Raw genomic sequence first — 14,887 nt, forward strand, 5'->3', positions numbered from 1 at the left:
AACAGTCCTCAGGGAGTCTAAAGTTCCAGCTTGGACTGCTGCAATGAGGGTGGGGAAAACTTATTCATTAGGCTCCACAGAGATCCAGCCTTTATGCCTCTTTCTCTGTCCCGATGCTTAGCTTCACTGAGCCTGGAGACAAAGAGAAGGGGCCAGTAGAATGTCATTAAGATGCTCTGAGTGTGAGGGACCCCCATGGGAAACTCCAGGGAGGAGAGTAGGGGAGCCCAGTGAGTGAGTGAGTGGCGGGGGTTGTGCAGGTGGTCAGAAATCCGTGACAGGGCTACAGGCCTGGTTACCAGTCTGTGTCTATTTCTAGGTGGAAAGGGGAGACACCGCAGTGGTTCCCTCGAGGTGTAATTTGACAGGCAGCGCAACAGAGAGGCCAAGAACATGGGTGCTGAAGGTAGACTACCTGGTTCCCCCAATTCCTAGCTGTGTGATTGTGCAACCTTGAGAAACTCAGCCTTTCTGTTCCTCTCTCTCCTCATCCGTAATGCAGATCTCATGGGGTTGGAGATTACTTTATGCAAAGCACTGCCCACTGCATAGTAAGTGCTCAAAGATGTTAGTAATTACTTGTACTTGGGACCCCCTGTGGTTTTGGAAGTAGAATGTCTGCCTGTGACCCACAGCCTGGAGACGCTGTCCCATCTACAGGCACTGGCTCTGCTCCCACCTGGTAAAAGGGAGAAATGAAAATCCCGCAGACTTCCAAATGCTTCTTCAGACCTTAGTCATCCTAACCCTATCATATCATAATAAAACAATTTATAAAATGGGAAGGAAACCCTCAGACCAGGGAGAGCCCAGAAGACCAGGAGAAAACAGCTAATGAGCTTCCCTCCTTTGTAGCTCAGCAGGAACTGGGGAAAATGCCTAAAACTGGCTCTTGGTCGGGAGGGGCCCAGAGAACTGTCTCAGTGTCCTCAAACTCCCTGCCTCCTCCCTTCGGCACCCATTTCCCCTCTGTGTCTGTGGTGGAATCAGAGGTGTCTGTACATCTGTGTCCGCACGTGTGGTGCCCCTACCCCACCCATCACTTCATTCTGGGGAAGGTCAGGGCCAGGAAAGCTCTAGAAAGACAGCCACAGTGCACTGCAATCTTTCTGGAGGCCACAGTTGCCCCTGTCTTATTCTCAGACCCAGGAATTAGTCAATGATGGGAAACTACACAGAAATGGCAGGTTCCCCAAACAACAGGAAACAGGAAGCTGAAATAGCATCACAATCTCTTTATTATGATTCCCACTGTGCCCAGCCTCCTGGAGCAGCTCCTTCTGGAGCGGCTGTGAAGGCTGGCCACAGGGAGGAGCATGCAGCTGCGGAGATGGAAAGACAGGGCCTGGGGTCGTCCCTGTCAGCTTACTGTCAAGCTACCTTCTGCAGAAAAGTGCATGGGACGGGGGGATGGATCCTGCGCTGTTACTCAGGTGCTCTCAGAGCCCTCGTCACAAGCCGTGTTTGCTGGAGACACAGCACAGGCCAACCCTTGTGGCTGGAGGTAAGCTGGAAGGCCTTCGTCTCACCACGAATACGGGAAGGCCTTGCTACTCACACCTTGATGTTCTCCTCTGTGGTTGTGCCTACCCAGGGCTATACCAACTGGGAAGCATTAGGCTTCTTAGTCACCGGCCCAGACCAGACCTGACCCCGCTCCATGCTCACTGGGGCATGTGGCCCAGAGAAAAGCTTTTCTTCAGTGCTGGTTGGGTCTAGTGGAAATTCTATAACTTGTTCATTTTCCTTTCAAGGTTGCCAAAAACAGCAGCAGCAGGAAAGCAACAGCAGGAAAAATGCCCAGTCCCACCCACTCCAGGGCCGAGCTGTCAGGAACAGGCATGATGCACTAATGTCCCCCACTCCAGGAGAGCCCACTGTGTGGGCTGCAGCCAGGGGCCCAGAGAGATATCCTGGGCAAATTCAAATTAAGGGGCTTGGAGAAAGCAGCAATTTCATTTCACTGTAAACAGGGGTGGGGCCAAAAGAGACTATGGTTACAGGTGCTGCCAGGAAGTCCTGAAACTTGGGTCTCACGGTTGTTCTGCCTTTTAGTGCCATGCGTTAGTTATCTGCCTTCACTCTGCGGGTCTGAAGGGAACACGCAGGATCACTACAGCCTGCTACCGGTTCTCAGTCCCGCCTGGAGGTCACTCTCTGCTCTGGGGTAGTCGTGGCTGGCCTGGGGCCCTGACAGCTTCTGCTAAGTTTCTCTCTTGGCTTTAGGGCTCCCTGGCACCACTCCCACTGAAGGTGTGATACCTGCAATGGTTGAGGTTGTGCCTCGGGGTAAGAGGCCTGGGCACAACCCTGGCAGTTTGATTCTGTGCTTTCCATATTGATGATAGGAACAGAGGTACCTAAGACCTGGCTGCTTAAACAAGGCCAGGGTGACAGCCCATAGGGAACACCAGAGCCAGAAAGGCCAATGTCTGCCCTGCCAGCCCCAGTTGCTTGGACTGAGGGCAGAAAAAGGCAATGTACTCATGGTTTCTGCCGTGGCTGTCCTCAAGGAAGAGCACTTGAGAATTGGATTAGTCCCTAGCTGTGAGGGAACGGTGCCATCCCTGCATACCACAGGGGCCACCGCTCCAGTGCTCTGTTGGGGAAGGCTGGCCTCAGGAGAGGAAACCAAGGAGCACATCTGGAGAGGTTACATGGCCACAGCCACTCCCTAAGCTGGCCCTCTGTCCCTGCAGTTCCACCATTTTATCTGGCTGTCACTTATTTAAATCTGAACACGGGGAAGAGAAATGCCGGGTGAAAAACTACGAAGTGGTTTTCAGAGGAGCAGATCTGTAACCCAAGCCTTCCTTGGTTGGGGGGTGCTTGGAAAAACACTGATCTCAATGTTGAGCAGCCAAGAAAAGACTGAAACATTGTCTCATACCCTTATTAGAGCCAGACACTCATAATGGTACTTGGCAGAATTGCAGCATCACAGTGATGGAAGGGCTTGGAAAGGAAAGGGAACGGGCCTCACTAGGTTCATAAACATTTTAACATCTCCATGCGTACTACAGCGGGGCTCCAGGGACTAGGGCGCTGCAATGGGAGATTCTGGATGGGGGCTTGGGGTGGGGCTTCTGCAATCCTGGACTGGGGAGCAATGGAGGGTCCCCTTTGGTAAAACATTAGATGCCTGTGGAGAAGAGCCCGGCTGCTCCTCTGTGCTTTTCTGGGACTCCTGTGGACTGGGAACTCTACTCTTTGCTGGGGGCCCTCACCAAGGAAGCTTGCTCTCCTGGAACAGGGAGAAGGGTGATCGCAAATGGGCCTGCTCCTGTGGTGGCAGAACTTGGGGACCTGCTTTGCCAGGCCCTGGGACAGAGCAGGCCTGATCTGGCCCACGGACTCTCACCACTCACCCACAGAGAGCGAGAAGCAGCTCCAAAGAGGTAGGCATCACCTTGATCTGGGAAAGATCAGGGCACAAGATGGACTTCCAGTCCCGGTGACTGATGAGGAGGCAGGAGAAAAAAGCTGTTCAGCTCTCAAAGCCCAGCGCTTGTCTCTGCTTAAAACGCCCTGTCCATAAGATCAAGCAGCCCAAGGCCACTGGCACAGAGGCTGATTTGCCAGGAGAGGAAGCGAGAGCCCCTGTGCCTGATGTGCTTTAATCTTCTCAGTGCAAAACCCCAGGCCTGGCTGCTTCAGATGCAGTCCTTGGCCCAAGAGTCATATGCTTTCTTTTCTTCTCTGTTCTTTTGACTAGACTGAATAATGGGCCTTCATCAATCCTGGGAGTATGGCTGAGGATTATGTACAAAAGCTGTGGGTTTTGAAATGTCCAGGGCCACACATAGGAACCCAGATTTGTCTCCTGTCTGCTGCATTCAGTCCTGAGTCGTCCAACCCCAGCGTATTATCCTGCTTCCAGGTGAGGCACCTCCTGCGGGAGGAGACTACTCAGGGCTCTTACCCAGCCCCTCTGCAGCTGCTTGCTTTCGTCTGAGCATCTCATCACTGAGAGGTACAAGCCTTCCGTAAGCACCCAATTTAGCACGAGTGCCTCGAGCAAGGAAGATACGTTAGCTTCCGCATGACTGAGCTCAACTCCCTCTTGAATAACTCTTGGTAGACAGATCTGGCTACACTTAAGTCATTTGGTTGGAAACAGAACGTAGAACCCGGACCCCAATGTGACCCACAACACACACTGACTTGAGAACTTGATGAGAACTTAGAGAGGGAGGCTGGGGCTTGGAGACCAGGCTTGGCGCCCTGTGGCAGCCTCTGCTTGTCTCCAAAGTCCTCCCATGCCAGGAGGCCCCAGCCTGGTGGAGAAGGACATGCAGTGAGCAGCGAGAGAAGCGGCAACTCGAGGCACACCCCGGCGACAGGGAGAAGGGAAGCTGAGGCTTTCGCAGGACCTCCTCTGCTTGAGAGCCGGGCTGCAAGTCTTCTCATCCTCATCGTCAGGATGGCGAAAGGCGTCTCTGCTCAGGGCGGCTGCACAGCTGCTCTGTCTTGGGCTGTGCAAGAGGCTGCTGCGTCCTGCACACGAGGGCACGCTCACCTAGGCCTGCGGCTGAGCTGCGCCCGACGGCGGCAGAGCCTGAGCCCTGCCTGTCCTCTGCCAGCCAGACCGCGTCCTCGTGGGTCTCTGCCGTAGCCGGCCTGGGAGAGGCAGCTAACAGGGCTGAACTCCTGCCACCATATTTGTCCCACTCAGGCCCCGTGGGCTCTGGGCCATGAGCTACCATCAGAAAAACGGGCTGAGAAGGCTCGCCTTGGTTTTTAACTGTTCTACTAAAGACTTTTGGACTCGGATGACCTGCCTGAGAGGTTCCTGGGATTCTGGGTCTCTGGGAGGGGTGGCCTCCCTCTGTTCCAATCAGGATTCCACAAGCCAGTTGCCTTCTCTGCCACCAGGAATTCGAATTTAAATAAATAATAGGCTGAACTGCAGCGGTGGTTTTCAACTATTTTCCCACCCAAATACAGCCGAGGCACACAGTACACACCTACTAGTGACAGTGGCTCACCACAGAAAGGATTTTCAATGGGGGAAGAGGGGTCTGTCGGCATCTCCAGGAGAGCACAAGAGTCTGATATGCCCCCTTATTAAGAATCACTTGGCCAGAGACTTATATCTACTGGAAATGAGAGCTGGCCACCAGAAGGGGTGAGTAGAGACTCCCTCCTCTATACCAGGGCCTTCACAAAGGGACTTTGGTCCTTTTACAACCCAAAAGAACAAGGCTTCTGAAGGCATGGACAGCTAGGTGTGAGTGTGCGTGTGTGTGCATGTGCACGCACATATGTGTGTGGTGGCAGGTCCAGTCTATGACGTGAGGGCAGGCGGTGGGTCTGGGAGCGGATGTGCCCACAGCTCCCTGGGCTTCTTCGCCGTGGCAACGTGTTCACTGCCTCTGTTGTGAGGGCAACGGTGATTTCAGTGCTCTACAGCTCAGTGACAGGTTAAGATGGTGGCAGGGCCCCATCCCCATGAGTCTCAGTGCCAGAGGTTGGTGGGGGGAAGGGAGAGAGGAAAGGAGGGAGAGGATGTCACTGTCCCCGAACCAAGCTTCTCCGCTCCATGCTATCCCGGGGGTTTCAGGTGAATGGCTGCGCTGTTGGGGCGAGCAGCCAAGATGTAGAGGACGTTCTCTCGCAGGAAGGTGGGCCAGTCCACAGATCTGGAGTGGAAGCAAAGAACAGGTTCGTGAAGCTGGCTGCAGAGCCTGAAGGCTCACGAGACCTGAGTCCAGCGGCAGCGTGGCTTGGGCTGGGCATCACTCAGGGAAGACTTGGCTCGTGCCTGACGCGGTTATGGCTGGCCGTGCCGCCGAGCCAAGTAACCAGCTGGCTGGCCCTAGGGATCGGGGGCAAATGGGCACCCCTGGAGGTGGTTTCTGGGAAGTGGGCAACGCTCTCTCTTACTTGTGTGTGTATGTGTTGGGGGTGCAGGGGGTACAGACAGCGGTGAGGATGTCTACTCACCTGGACTCCTGCTCTGTGGGCAGCAGGGTCTTGTCCTGACTCTTGCTACTGCTGCTGGCCAGGCTGCTGTCAGCTATGGGACCCACATGGCTGATGCTGCTGGGCACAAGGACATGTGGTTAGGAGTGGGATAATGAAAGGCCTGGCCCTGTCCCCTCCCAAACTCTGCTGAGCCCATGGATCTTCTGACAGAGTAGAGGCTGCGCTATGCCCCGGGCGGGAGGCATCGCCACCCTCTGCTTAATGTGCACGAGGATCCTCTTCCGGCTGTTGGCAGGGGAAGCAGGGAGGTACCCTTCACACCAAGGGCCACTGGCAAGAAAAAAGGGAGAGGGGAGGCCAAGTGGGGGCAGGGACTTGTAAGGAGCAGACCTGACACTGCAGGATGGAGCTTCTGTAGGGCGTTTGCAAAACCAAGAGTGCTGGGCGCGGCCGCACTCTGCCTCACTGATGGCGCTCCCGCTGCCCAGTGCCAGGAAGGTGGCTCGGGCTCGTTCCCGCTCCTTAACTGTCAGAAGCCTCAACAGAGAGTTCTGGGGAAGAAGAGACAAGATCTTAGAGGTGACATGATCTTGTAAACTGTCAACCCACAGAGAATCCTACGTCCATTACCCGCCTTGCAGCCTTCCTTAGAAGTTTCTGGTAGCACCGACACTTTCAGCGGGTCCAGTGCAAACCGATCTTCCGTAGGCAGTTCCCAGCCTGGGCACTGGACCAGCCGTCACGGGCTGGAATCTGAGCCCATTCCTGATACTGCTCCCTGCGCAGACCCTACTCACTGTCCCCCCGACCCACCCAGCACGCTTCCCAGGCCTGTCACCCAGGATCCCATGGACATGCACCCCAGCTGGCCCTCACCTGGGGACGCAGTTGCTGCAAAAGTAGGAGGGACTCGTGGGACAGGAAGTCAGGCCACTCTATGTGGCCTCGATGTTCAGGGTCCAGGGCTGCAAACTGGCGGGCTGCCTGCTCCTCTTGCGCCTTGCTCAGGGCCCTGTCACTGTCCCCCCGCTTCGCTGCTTGGTGGCGATAGCGCAGGAAGTCCTCCAGTGTCAGGGAGCAATCTGTAGGAGGCACCCCATGCTGGCCACGCCCACCCTTCCTCAGCCTTGGGGCACCTCCACTCACCCCGGGGGCACCCTCAGTGCCCTCACACCCACAGCTCTTGCCGAGTCTTTGCCTCCCATGGCCAGGGCGACTCAGGCTGTGGCAGGTGGTGGGTGCCAGCCACCAACTTAGGAACAAGGACCATCTGCCTCCACCCCGCAAACCTGGAATACTCCTTTCACGGTTCAGCCTAGAGACTGTAAAGGAGACATCTGCCCCACCCCCCTCCATCCCGGCAGCACCATCCACCTTACCAGGGATGACTTTACACTGCTGAAAGGTCTCCGTGAGGCTGTACATTTCCTCCTCAGTAAGCAGCAAGTTGAGGTTGTCCTGAAAATAAGGAAGAGCTGAGTCAGTGGCCGTACAGGCCAGTAAGAAAGGCCAAGGATCAAGAGGGATGGAAATAGTATTTCAAATGGAAAGCAATTCCAAGATCATCTAATCCCAGACTCCTGTTCACAACCAAGGAGACTGAGGTGCCAGAAAGGGGAACGGACTTGCTCTGAGTCACCTTAACTCTGGGGCAGGAATCCTCCCCAGAACCCAGATATCCTGACCCCAGCCCTGAGTCCCTTTTACTAAATGTTTTTCAAATCATCCTCCAAGCTAACCTTGGGATTTCTCGGAAGCACCATAGGAAGCTGCTGCAGGGAATAAGGGGCCACTGAGTGGGCAGGGCTATGAATCCCCACCTCCACCAACCGGAGCAGTTCCATCTTTATCCATTTCCTGTACTTGGCTTCTGTGTTAGGCTGCGCTTGGAGTATTTTAGTTAAGAAGTATAATTCTAGCTCTGCTTCTAATGGGTTTAAATAACTCCAGAAGGGTTTAAAAGATGCCATCACAAGGTTCCTAAACCCAAATGAGTTTTTCATGGTGCTATAGAAGTTTTAATTTCAAATGAGCACTGATATCTTATTTTGTTAACATTACCATACAGTCCCTAAACTATCAAAGATTCTTTCTAGTAAAAGGTTAACTTTTTCTCTAAAAGACCAGCACAGAACAAGAGCAGATATTTCATGAGTATTCATTTGTGGATTTCATAAAGAACTTAAACCATTCTTTTTTTTTCTATAATTTTTTTTTAAGACAGGGTCTTACTCTGTTGCCCAGGCTGGAGTACAGTGGTGCAATCATAGCTCACTGTAACCTCAAGCCCCTGGGCTCAAGCAATCCTCCTGCCTCCGTGTCCCATGTAGCTGGCATGACACATGCATGCCACCACGCCTAATTTTTTTCTTTTACTTTTTTGTAGAGATGGGGTCTTGCTATGTTGTCCAGGCTTGTCTTAAACTCCTGGGCTCAAGTGATCTTCTTGCCTTGACCTCCCAAATTTCTGGGATTATAGGAGTGAGCCACTGCACCTGACAACACTTTTTTTTTAATATGAAAGGTGGGGAGAGAGAGCAGGCAGGTTCAATTTCTTTTTCTTTTTTTTTTCTTTTTTGAGACAGAGTCTTACTCTGTTACCCTGGCTAGAGTGCAGAGGCATCATCATAGCTCACTGCAACTCCCAACTCCTGGGCTCAAGGGATCCTCCTGCCTCAGCCTCCCGAGTAGCTGGGACTACAGGCATGTGCCACGATGCCCGGCTAATTTTTCTATTTTTAGTACAGATGGGATCTCACTGTTGCTCAGGCTGGTGTCAAATTCCTGAGCTCAAGTGATCCTCCCACCTCAGCCTCCCAGAGTGCTAGGATTACAGACTTGAGCCACTGTGCCCAGCTCTGACAATACTTTTCAAAACTTGATATGATATTTGTATTTTTCCCATTGTTTCAATAAACACTTATTGAGCACCTAGTGTAATGTACTGGGCACCACAGTGGTGTGTAACATTGTGACATGTTCAGTGTGGCTGGAGTTTAGAGTACGTGTGAGTGTGTGTGAGGGGAGGGGAGAGAGGATTGGTAAGAGATGGGGGAGGGGGTGGTAGCCCGACTGTGAAGCACCTCAATGCCCTTTATTGAGCCCCTCAGATTAGGCCTTTGTCCTGAGGGCCAAGTGGAGCCCCTGAAGGGCTTTACACAGAGAGTGCCATGGTCAGACCTCCTACTGCCGTGTGGGGAATGGGTGGGAGGAGCAGAGTCTGGAGGCACGGGGAGGTTAGGGAGCTGTTGCAGTAGTACAGGTAAGGAAACGTGAGTGGCTAAACTGAGACCTGAGAGTGGAGAAGCGGGGAGAGAGGCGAGAGACAGGAGAGGCAGGATCAGTAGGACCTGCTGCCTAACTGGATGTGAAGGATGAGGAAGGGAAATGAGCTGGGATTGGTAACTGGGGGGATGGTATTACTACGCACACAGATAACGAATGGAGGAAGAACAGGTTTTGAGACAAAGATGAGTTCATTTTGGGGCATGTTGAATGTGAAATATCTATGAGACATCAAGATGGATAAGTCTAAGAGACAGGAAATTTAAGTCTGGACACGCAGATATGCGAGTCATTCGTGTTTAGATGGTGGCTGTAGATGAAGTCACCCAAAGAGAGAGTGTACAGAGAGAAATGAAGAGTGTCAACAACAGAACCCTGGGAAACACAAGCATTTTGGGCTGAGACAAGGAACAAAGGGGATTAAGAAAGAATGGTCAGAGAAGAAGGTTGGAGGAGAATCAGTAGAGAAGGTACTGAATACCAAGAAAGGAGAGTTGTGGGAGGCTGAGGTGGGTGGATTGTTTGAGCTCAGGAGTTCAAGACCAGCCCAAGCAAGAGCAGGGCCCCGTCTCTACTAAAAATAGAAAGAAATTATATGGGCAGCTAAAATATATATAGAAAAATTAGCCGGGCATGGTGGCGCATGCCTGTAGTCCCAACTACTTGGGAGGCTGAGGTAGGAGGATCACTTAAGCCCAGGAGTTTGAGGTTGCTGTGAGCTAGGCTGACGCCACGGCACTCACTCTAGCCTGGGCAACAGAGCGAGACTCTGTCTCAAAAAAAAAAAAAAAAAGGAGAGTTGCACGATGTCGGAGGTAATGTTAACAGTGGTTATACAAATGAAGTGGGATTTTGTTGATTTTCTATCTAGTTTCCATATCTTGTATAATAATTCTCATAAAAATACACAAACTCTAAAAAAAGACAGGGGAATAAAGAAGTGCTAAATACTTCAGAGAGGTTAAGTGAGAAGAAGCCTAAGCAAAGGTCACTGGACTTGACAATCAGCAGGTCACTGGTGACCTTAGGAAGAACCACTCAGCAGAATGATGGATGCAGAAGTCAGATTACAGGTGGTTGAGGAGCCGCAAGGAGATGAAGTTCTTTTAAGAAGGCTGACTGTGAAGGGAAGGAAAGAAAGGGCAGGAGCTTGGAAGAAGCCTTTGTGCAAAGCCCAGTGAAGAGTGGTGGCAATGATGGCAGGACTGTGGCAGAAGGCTGGGAGGGAGCACTGTGCTCCTGGGGGTCAGGAAGGAGACGCTTTCAACCCAGTCCCACAGCAGCAGCACATGGCACAGCAGGGTCACCGAGGGAAAGGCGCACCTTGGAGGTGTGGTGACCGGTACTAGAGAAGGCTGTCTGTGTAGCAGGGTCTGCTGCGATATAATCCAGGGGAAAGGTGTTTAAGTGGTGGAAAATAATGTTCTATACTTTATTTTATGCACAGCCACAGAGAAAGAGCTATTTGTTACAAAGTGGCACGTCTCTGCTTTCTTCTAGGTAGTAGGAATAAGAGCGGGATCAGCAGATGCTCCTCACTCTGAGATCAGTAAATAATGAAGACTCTGCAAGACAGATCAACAAGGCAAGGCTTGCCCTCTATTCAGGTGTGGTGAGAAATGGATATGAATCTGGCTTTCAATGGAAACCTTACACTCTGTCCTTCATTAAAAGTTGGAAGGCATTTATATATAATTTGCAAAGTTCTGAATCAATATAGCTTGGTTATTTAATTCACATATTGACCACTTCAGAGATGAAGGACAAATGCTTCCAAGAGTCAGGTGACAGGCCAGATGAGGATCTCAGAACTAAGAGTTTTGCCTGCGATAGCATCTATCCCTACTGGAAGCAAGCTGGATAGGACCTCAGGTTCATTTTCAGATAGATACAATTAATGACGACTACAGACTATGAAAGCACGCTCCAAGCAGAATTGCTTTTGAGTAACTAGGACTCATTCTACCCAGTCAATCCTCTAGCTCAGTGGTCCTCATCTGGGGATGACTGTGCTCCCTCCAGGACACATTTGGTAATGTCTGGAGACAATTTTGGCTGTCACAACTGGGGGTGTGTGCTACTGGCATCTAGTGGAGTAGAGGCCAGGGATACTGCTAAACATTCTATAGTGCGCCCAGCCCCCAACACGAAGAACTATCTAGCCTCAAATGTCAGTAGTTCTGAGGTTGAGAAACCCCATCCTAGCTCTAGGACCCTCATATGTACTATTAGAAAACCCTTTAGGTCACTGCCTAGGAGCAAATATTCTAATTCTGGGCCTCCAGGGAAAGTGCCAAGTCCTCTGCTGTCCCTGCTGTCCAGGCTCACACAGTAGTGGCAGCTCCAGCCTGTTTCCGTGTGGGCCATCTCGGTCACCTCCGCTGCACCTTCTCCTTGGATGTAGCCCATGCGGCGCAGGCAGCCATCATGGAAAACCCTGGTGCAGACTCTGCACGGGAAGAGGCTCTCAGCCGTCCAGACCTCACAGACATCACACATCTCATCGTTGACAACCTGAGGAAAGACGGCAGGAGTGAAGACGGATGTGGAAGTACAGGCGCCAAGATCCTATGGCCACTAAGCACAGAGCTACCTGCATGGGGCTGAGAGTCCCCAGAGCAGTCTAAACAAACGGGCCTAGCTGAAGCCACTGTTAAGGCAACAGATAGAGCTTTCTTTCTGGAGGACAAGAACCAGGAGGCTCTTCCAGCTGCTCAGGCTTTTGTGACCATGTTTATGAACAGGGATGGTACTGGCATTTTTGGAAAAAACAATCTATCTTTCTGAGACATTGTCCCAGGCATTGCAGGAAATTTATCATCCCTGGTTTTCTTGGCACCAAATACCAGTAGCAACCCCCTGCCATTGTAACCTCCCCCCAACTCTCCCCTCCCAAATGTCTCCTACGGGAGTAGCACTCTCTGTGGTTGAGAACCCAGGGGCAGGAGGTTTGGCAGAAGACCTGCCATGGTGCCATTTCTTATCACCCATTGCCCCGAGTGTTTCACTGAGATGAGTCTGGGATGTAACAAACATTTTTATTCTTGTGGAAGAAATTCAAAGATTGTTTTGGACTGAGCTCCAGATTTAAATCTCACCTTAACTATACCCAGGCCTCCCCTGTCCTGCTCCCTGATCCTCAGCCAGGCTAAGACTTGTGGATCCTGCCCTAACTGGACACTCACAGGCTCTCTGGGCTCCAGGCAGATCTCTGGAGGCTTGTCATCATCCAGCTTCCGCGTGGGGCGGATGAAGGCAGGTGGTGTGAAACGACCGGTCCTGTCGAACTCCTCAGGCTCTACTCCACGCCCATCTCGGAGCCGCTCCCAGGCTGCACGGTGGACGCTGCTCTCTTCCTGGAGCACTGGGGTGCCTGCCTCTGCTTCTTTCTCCTCCTGTACCTCCTGGACGGAGCCCTCTACTGTGCCACGGCGGGACCCTGGTAGCTCCCCCGTGCGCCGGAGGGAAGGCCTGTCCCGCAGCCCATCCTTGAAGGCGGACACAGCCAGGCTCACCTTCTGCACCTGCTCCACTGTCTGCCGCTTGGACATCAACACCCCCATGGCTCTAGGGACATAAAGCAGAGGGGCACAGATTCAGCCAATGGCTGAGCGTGTCAGGCCAATCAGTTTCAACTTAAGTGGAAGGAGCTATTAAATAGTCTCTCCCTCTTCTAGAACTCAGTAGCATGGTTCAGTGGACAGAGCACATGTTAAGTCAGAAGACCCTGGTTCTACTTCCGACTGGCCCTGTGACTTTGCTTTTCCCATCTACGGAATGAGGGCTATCTGCCCAGCCCACTTCACAGCGCTGTCATGAGGACAACATAAGAAATGGGCTTAACGGCGCTTAGTAACCTGGAAAGCGCTCTACGTGTATGAAATGGTATCTCTGTCTTCCTTCCTGTGCTAAAGCCAGTTTGGTCCAGGGGTCCCACATCTCTGCTACTTTGAAATAGTTGGAGACTTCAGAGCCCAAAGTCTTCCTCTACTCCACAAGAAGACTCAAGGCTTAAAGCATGCTGGCAGCAACACATTTCAGGCCTTCTGCAGGAAAGCTCCTCCTGTAAGTGCTGTGCACAATCCCTCCAGTGATAATCCTCATCAAATGCCTACTTTTTAAGTCAGAGTGAACGAACTCCTATTTTTAGAGGATTCCTGAAGTAGGTAGTAAGGAAACTCTGCCACCCCTATCCATGTGGTCAAGGTCAAACAAACACTTCTCTGCCCATCTAATTAGTAGCTCTGCCTCTTTGTGGGTTTGTTTATCACAGGCAACTGGCCTATTACAGGCTCTAAGGTACTTCTAAGGGCCCACTAATGTCACTCCCAAATTCCTTTTCTGCTTTGATTTTCTGAATTGTTCAAGAAAGGTCCATATCCTTCATAGGTTAAAAAGTAACGTTATCCCTGCCCTTCTCTGCAGTGCCGGAGTACAGCATTGGAAAGTGAAGGCAGGACATGGTAACTGCATCGCAGTTGGGGAATGCTTTTTCTGACTGGAGCAGAGAGTCCATTTTGGCCTTGCTCTCGATCCATTCTAATCAAGGCTTATGGAATGAGGAGAGTATGTGCGAGGCACTAACTGCCCGTTATAGGAAATAAAAGACAGGAGAACAGTCTCACCACTCAAACTACTTACTATCAGAATTCAAAGAAGTCACATAAAGTGCCGGGGGTGGCCGGGCGCGGTGGCTCACGCCTGTAATCCCAGCACTCTGGGAGGCTGAGGCGGGTGGATCGCTCAAGATCAGGAGTTCAAGACCAGCCTGAGCAAGAGCCAGACCCCGTCTCTACTAAAAAAAAAAATAGAAAGAAATGATCTGGCCAACTAAAAATATATATATATAGAAAAAATTAGCTGGGCATGGTGGCACATGCCTGTAGTCCCAGCTACTCGGGAGACTGAGGCAGTAGGATTGCTTGAGCCCAGGAGTTTAAGGTTGCTGTGAGCTAGGCTGACGCCATGGCACTCACTCTAGCCCAGGCAACAAAGCGAGACTCTGTCTCAAAAAAAAAAAAAAAAAAAAGTGCCGGGGGTACCTAAAGGAAGGCAAGACCACACTACTGTGGATGAAAGTGGCCCTTGAAGGATGAGTAGGAAGTTATCCTCAGTTTGTTTTGGGGAGAAGGTGACAGTGGGTAGGAGGAGAGGTAGGGCCAATTCAAGGTCTACTGTAATAGTCCATGCAAGAGATAGAGGGTTTGAACTGAAATAATAGCAGGAATGATACTGAGTGTATGTTACCATGGAAATAGAATTATGGAAAATTTAGTAATAAATTGATAACTCATTAGATGAAGGATAAAGGGAGAGAGGGCAGTTTAACTAATTAGAAGAATGGTAGTGCCAGATACAGAAATTGGGAAATAAGAAAAGAGGGATAATTACATTGGATTTTTATACATGTTAAATTAAAGATGTCTCTGGGATATTCAGGTGTCACATCATCCTCTGCTTAAAACTTTTCCATGTTTTAAGGATAAAGTCTATCAGGATAAAGTCACCCAAGTCAGTCTCTTTCCGTGGCCTAAGAGGCCCAGCAAGGTCTGAGTCCCTTCTTTATTCTGGCCTTCTCTCATGCTTTACTTGCACGCTCCCTCTATTTTGGGGCCCTTTGAACATTCCTCCCCACTTGATTAGTGCTTATTGATCTATCAGAGCTCAGCTCAAG

General features: G+C 51.3%; 1 protein-coding gene across 2 annotated transcripts; it reads right to left on the reverse strand.

The window, feature by feature from the left end:
• Positions 1–1,215: 1,215 nt before the first annotated feature.
• On the reverse strand, positions 1,216–13,578 carry PHF24 (PHD finger protein 24). 2 transcript variants are annotated; one of them, XM_045562914.1, is made up of 8 exons: positions 12,729–13,578; positions 12,399–12,617; positions 11,542–11,727; positions 7,308–7,386; positions 6,805–7,010; positions 6,319–6,479; positions 5,947–6,042; positions 1,216–5,642 (listed from the first exon to the last, which is right to left on the reverse strand). In XM_045562914.1, the coding sequence occupies exons 1-8, from the start codon at positions 12,774–12,776 to the stop codon at positions 5,546–5,548; spliced, it is 1,092 nt and encodes a 363-aa protein (XP_045418870.1). In that variant the 5' UTR covers positions 12,777–13,578; the 3' UTR covers positions 1,216–5,545. The 2 variants fall into 2 exon arrangements, with proteins under 2 accessions (XP_045418870.1, XP_045418869.1); XM_045562913.1 differs by having other exon boundaries at positions 12,399–13,578.
• Between the last annotated feature and the right edge of the window lie 1,309 nt (positions 13,579–14,887).

Source organism: Lemur catta, chromosome 10, assembly GCF_020740605.2.
Source record: "Lemur catta isolate mLemCat1 chromosome 10, mLemCat1.pri, whole genome shotgun sequence".
In the NCBI taxonomy this organism is placed as follows: domain Eukaryota; kingdom Metazoa; phylum Chordata; class Mammalia; order Primates; family Lemuridae; genus Lemur; species Lemur catta.

What these genes read in the sequence shown, in the direction of transcription:
- PHF24 (XM_045562913.1), bottom strand. Translation starts at nt 12,776, where the DNA reads ATGGGGGTGTTGATGTCCAAGCGGCAGACAGTGGAGCAGGTGCAGAAG. An exon ending in TGCAGCAACTGCGTCCCCAG is followed by an intron (nt 6,480 to 6,804) that starts GTGAGGGCCAGC and finishes CTTCTTCCCCAG; the next exon opens with AACTCTCTGTTGAGGCTTCT. An exon ending in CCCACAGAGCAGGAGTCCAG is followed by an intron (nt 5,643 to 5,946) that starts GTGAGTAGACAT and finishes CTTCCACTCCAG; the next exon opens with ATCTGTGGACTGGCCCACCT.